This window comes from Motacilla alba, chromosome Z (assembly GCF_015832195.1).
Source record: "Motacilla alba alba isolate MOTALB_02 chromosome Z, Motacilla_alba_V1.0_pri, whole genome shotgun sequence".
NCBI classification, from domain to species: Eukaryota; Metazoa; Chordata; class Aves; order Passeriformes; family Motacillidae; genus Motacilla; species Motacilla alba.
The window spans coordinates 55,510,781-55,517,060 of NC_052046.1; the positions used below are offsets into that span (position 1 = coordinate 55,510,781).

Sequence of the window (6,280 nt, forward strand, 5' to 3'; positions counted from 1 at the left end):
CACTCGTACATCATTTATACCATTCAGAATCACATTCACCTTTGCAACCTTGTCAAGAGTTTCCCATACTATAATCACAATAAAAAATAGATGAGGAAGAGTCTGAACACAATGAATAGCACCATGATTTCAGCTAATTTAATAGAGCTATTTAAATAATGGAATTATCTACAGATGTCACTCATTTACTATAGCTCATAGGTGTTGTTATTGTTATTTAATGCCTAAACCAAACAGTGAGACCCCACGAAAGAGGCAATTCAGCACTATACAAAGCTGAAAGTATAAACTTCAAAGGACATTGTTGTCATTCTTCCTAGAAAAAAATACTATATTTCACTCTAAAAGTCAAGAATATGGGAAAAAATATTTTTCATTCAAAAAATCATAATAATTACCATTTATATTTCTCTCACTTTCCTTAGAGTGAAAGATGGTCATTCTAATAAACACCACAAAATATCTGATAAATATTCATTTTAGCAAACCTACAAAGAATTTATCCTGCAAATAGTTCATTTAATTAAGAATCCCTTATTCAGTATTTAATAAGGTAAAACCTTCTACTCCCAACAGCTATTTTAACAAGTCTTTGGCAGATAACACAGGAACTATTCAAACAAGCTTCCAGAATTATAAGCAGCGTCAACAGATATTAAAATTATTATCTGGGCCCTTGAGCAAAAACGTTTGGCTTCACCAGCCTGACTTACACACAAATACACCAGACAATAAAACTACCCTACCTCGTGCTTTCTTCCAGTCCTTATATTGTTGCTTTCCAGAGTATTTGTAGTGTACAAATTATGCTCTGCTAGGTTAAGATCTGCTTCCTTCACTTTCTTCTGTAAAAGCTCCATTTCAGATTCTTGCACTGTAATATAGCCCTCTAGCTCACTTAGAGAAGGCTGTAGAAATACCTAGAAAATGACAGTATAGGTATATTTCATTGGTAACAAAAAATCAGATGCTTAACACACCATTTACAGAAAAAAATGCCCAGAGAAACATATTAACAATATTACAAAAACATGTAAAAGCTGCAAATAATTCTGCTGTCATAAATTACTCACAAATCCATAATCAAAAGCAGATCTCAAAATATTAAGGAAACATTTTTACCCCACCACCCTATTTTCTAAATCTAAATTTACATTCTTAACAATGGCTGTTTTATACAGACATTTCTTTTGCAGTAACTTATTCTACTTATTAGACGGTATTTTGTATGTCATATGCTATTTAATTTCTTGACAAAATATTTCACCTTCTGGACTTGTTTCTGGTGAAACTTCAAGTTGTAAGTAGCACTGGCCTAACAAAAAAACCTTAACTGCATATTCTGGAACTAAACATATTGTTAGTAAAGAACTGCCTCAGAAAAGTACTTTTTTACTGTAAATCTACAACTTGTAGCCATAACATCCTTAGATGGCACAAGTGTTGTGGTCAAACTGAAAACTTAAAGAAAAAAATAGATTCTGGTTCAAGTGTTGCTCAAGGTTGGTACTTTATTTTGTTAAACCATTGAATTCCAGGACCTTTCCTAGCTATCAATCCATGTGTAGCAATTCCTTGGCACAATACAAGGCGGCAGCACAGTGATCAACTTAACTAGCTACCAAACCTTTCAGTGGTAGTAGCTCCTGTAAGTTATATCCCTGATATTCAGTAGCAGACTCATGTATGCATGACCAAGAGTGGCCAAGTTAGCATGGCTTGACAACTGATTCCTTGTCAGTTGAGATTTCATTACCAGGTGTGATCACGCCCCACTCTGTAACAACCACTGGGCAAAACTTTCTTAGTGTAAGCAGCAGCAATATGCCTGTTGAGTCACCTTACAGCAATCACAAAGTGAAATGCTTTAGCTCAAACCTTCTCCTCAGTGCCATAAGGCTGGGGACAGATATTCATCTTCTAACAGCTGTGCCAGACGAAGATGATATAATTCCCACATGGTCAATGCATCCAGGTAGCTGGAGGTTAACACCTCAGTGGCATTGCTGGAGAAGGAATGATGTAAACAGCCTCCCTAATTGATTAACTAAAGGGGTGGGTGGTCTAAAAGTCAATGGAAGTGGCTTGAGCTGACCTTGGACTGCATTGACGAGGGGAAATTCATGAAAGACTACTGCCAGTGGCGTTCTGACAGCAATGACGAGCAGCTGGCAAGCAGTAAAGTCTTCAATCAACAATCTTGATCCAGAAGACATGTTCTTAAGACTAACTAGAAGTTTTATTTTATCCCTTATTAACCTGATCCTGACAACATCACTTGTGCATATTCTTAAGACAAATACTCATTTCAATAGAGAAGATAAAATTTGGTACAATTATCACGTAGCACTGTGATCTCAAATACTGGTATTCCCCACAAAAAAAGTCAGGTATACTGACAAAAATCACCAAAAGCAGTGTAAAAAAAGGTTAAGTAAATAAATATCCAAATTCAAGCCAATCAAGAAATGAAGTGGTCCAAAGTTGAATAAAGTCAATCAAGCATACACCTTAGTAAGCTTAGTATTTGTCAGAAACAGACAAATGGGCATAGCCATTTTATTTACGCAGAATATGCTTTTCACAAAGCCTAAGACAAACTCATTATTTCAACAAATAAATTACAACTTAAAGATATTGAGCTTTTAGAAAAACCTCAATACTTCATACAGTAAGTATAAGAAATTTGTCAGACAGTAAAAGTTGCCTGTGCTTTTGCTGACTGTTCCTTAAAAACATTCTGTTCCTTATTTTGCATAGTTTAGGCCATATGTAGTTGCAAACAGATGTCATTACCACCTATGATCAGTAAAATGCCTGTTTATAACCACTAGCTCATGAACACATGAGGAAAAAAAAAAAGAAAAACAAGAAAATGAGAAGTAGACAAGCCATGCAATCAAAAGAATGCTTCAAAGAAAACTGGACTTCATGTTTGAACAAAACCTGAGCACTATAAAAAAATGAAAAAATCCAACAAAACCAAGAAGACAGAAATAGTACCAGTAGATAAGGGAAATGTAGTTATACTCAGGTTCTGGAATTTATTTTATTACTTGAATCTTTTTACAAAAGAGAAATACACCTATGAACTTGACACACACATCTTAATGATTTCTCAGCTGTATGTAGAAAAAGAGCTCCATGTGAAACACAAGCTGTAGAACTACATTAGTAACTCAAAAAAGAGTCAACAACTTCAATCTGTTACAACTGAAATTCACACTACTGTTACTTTAGAAAGTCGACACCTGTTAAGTGCTCACAGAACTATCTAGCTTTAAAAGGACCTTTAACGTCCTTGAGTCCAACTCCTGCTGCTGATTTTTAAGCTGTAAGAATGACAGAAATTTCACTTAATATTAACTTCTTATTGTATAACTACTTTCTATTTTCTTGTTTGAAAAAATGAAATGCTGAGTACTTTAAAACACAACTCTATTTAAGTTGACTCCATTAGTCACAGACTACACCAAAACCTGCTCCTGTATTTCATGCAGGTTCTGCAATTGACTTTAGTAGGACCAATATATGAACAGTATTATTCTTCATTTGCTTTGAGGTTATTCTCCTACTCTTTTCTTCTTCCAAAAGAGATCCCTAGAAATTGCCATGCTGTGATACTTACTTTAAATAAAATACTGTATTTTTATAGTAAATTTACAGTAAATTTATTTTATTTTCTAATAAAGCCCTAAAGTCTCTGTCCACATGGCTATACAGATATATTTCTTGGAAAACTAAATCCAACAATCAAGTCTTAGATCATAACTAACACCTCCAAAATGCCTATGCTTTTACCTTAAAATATTCAGTAGATTGCCCTTACCAAAACATACTTACCTACAGAATTTGGGTCTACAATATCCTCATAACCTGCTCATTTTTTTTAAAGTATACTTGTGATTTTTTTTCAGCTTCAGAAATTCTAAGAACCCAGATGCAATTAATAAAATAAATTTAAAAACTAAAGTTTGCTTATCAGTGGACTCCAACTCAAAAAGAGTTTGGTATAATTTTCTGTTAAACTTAACATATCTTTGAATAATTGATAAATATTCTTTTAATTTTCCTAGCCTAAAGACTTGGTTTATTCAAATATAAGAGAATGTTGAACATTAATTTTTTAGACAAGAAAGTAGACCTTCCCAAGACAGAAAGCTGGGTGAAATTTCTCTCCCTGGTGTTTTGTTTTGGATTCATGTCAATTTAATTTAATACTTCCAGACTTTTGTGGTCCAAGTATCTTTGGATAAGAGCAAAAAAATTATTAAAAATTATTAAACCCAAATTATTTAGTGAAAAGATTTGGTTACTATGAGAACAACCAACTTCTCCTGTATAAACACATGTCATGGTTTGACGCTGGCCCAATGCCAGTGCCCCCATGAAAACCCATCTTCCCTGGTGTCTGCTGTGAGATGTGATCAGAGACAGAGCAAAGCAGGCCTCCACTTGCAACAAAAGAAAAAAAAAACTTTATTATTACACAATTACAATAAAATTAACACACAGAGCAGAATGGAAAACCTTTTAAAACATTTCTCCTCCCCCCACTCAATTCTTACAGAATATTACAGAACCTTAGATCTTAATCCAGTCCATCACCCTTCAGATAATCAACTCAGTCCATCTCCACCCTTCCGACAATCACTTCTCATTTCATTAAGGAGAGAAGGAGCCCTCCTTGTGCCACCACAGGTAAATCCCCGTCACTCAGCAACTACACGTCGTGACTTCTTCCTTCCATGTTCAGTGCTCTCACCACTGCACATGGACCAGAGCTGCTTTTAGGGTTTCCCCTTTCAAGGACGCCTTGCCCAGTTCCAGAAGAGAACGACAGTCTCTCACCTCATTTTGGGACACCAGTCCCCCCCAATATTTCACCCCCTGGGGCCGAGGGGTCTCACCATCATTTCATCACCTGTCGTCTCCGCACACATCACTCCTTTGGTGCAGCCTCCCCCTAAAATGCAGTCTCTGTATTACAGGAAAGGTTCTATCCATGGCTAATACAAGAAAAGTCCAGCCAAAAGCCACTCCATCATCTCCTCCACCTAAGATTTTCTCAACTTCTCCCAGTCCTTCTTCACTTGCACAACTCTGCATCACACTTGCGCATTCCTTCTTATCCGTTTCTCTCCTCTCTCAGCTCCCGGAGGATCAGCATTTGCAAGGTTTTCCATCGTCTCACAGAAGGGTTAAAATCACAGTCTCTGCTTATCTGGAACTCCCACATGGGCACTCTTCCCCTCGTCGGCCCCCCCCCCCCCCCCCCCCCCCCCCCTCTTCCTCGGCCAGGCCAGTGCTATCGAATTTCAAGATAGCACTGGCACCTCTCTCTCTCTCTCTCTCTCTCCTGAGGAAGGGGGGGGGCTGCCCACTACCTCTCCGAGTTCTTCCACCCTTCCGTCTCTTCCGTCTCTGCCCAAGGCTCCGGGCCTACCTCGCTCAGCCGCGTGGCCTTTTCCCCTCCCCCACCCAGCCCGAAGCTGGGCAGGGGAGGTCTGAACTCTCCTCCGACCGGAACCAAGAGAGGACGATCCCCTGGGAGCTCTCACTTTTAACCCCTGTGTTCTCAGAGGCGGATCCATATCCTCAATGGTCGAACCAGGTGCCAATATCCACATCTGGGCACCTATTGGTTTGACCACTACCACCTCCCAAAAACTCATTTCCTCTCAAACCACGACAACACATGACTCTATCAGCAAACTAGAATTCAAAGATCACTGCACGAAGAAAGAGTGGCATTTTTACAAGGGCATGCAGCGATAGGACAAGGGACAATGACTTCAAACTGAAAGAGGGGAGATTTGAATCAGATATTATGATGAAATTCTTTGCTGTGAGGCTGATGAGGCACTGGAACAGGTTGCCCAGAGAACCTGTGGGTGCCCCACTCCCAGCAGTGTTCAAGGCCAGGATGGATGGGGCTTTGAGCAACCTGCTCTCATGGGAGGTGTCTCTGCCCATGGTCACAGTGGGGTGAAACTAGATGATCTTTAGGTTCCTTCCAAGACAGGCCATTCTATGATTCTATAAAATGCAATTCCATCAGATCCTCAAAGAGAGATGTGGCCTTTTCTTGGCTTTTCACTTTTTACATCTAAACTCTAATTTGTAATCTAAGAATTAAGGGAAGTATTACAAATACTAAGGCCAAAATGGCCTTTGAGCTATAATGGAACAATGACTTTAAATCCTAACACTATCAGGAAAAAAAAAAAAGCAGAATAGTGAGTTTCAAGACTACATAAATCAGTCAACGTCCAAGGTC

General features: G+C 38.3%; 1 protein-coding gene across 1 annotated transcript in view; it reads right to left on the minus strand.

Annotated features, from left to right (window-relative positions):
* CNTLN (centlein) overlaps positions 1–6,280 on the minus strand; it is a 171,360-nt gene that overhangs the window by 104,721 nt on the left and 60,359 nt on the right. Inside the window, 1 exon segment of the mRNA XM_038125582.1 lies at positions 747–920. Coding sequence (XP_037981510.1) covers positions 747–920 — 174 coding nt within the window.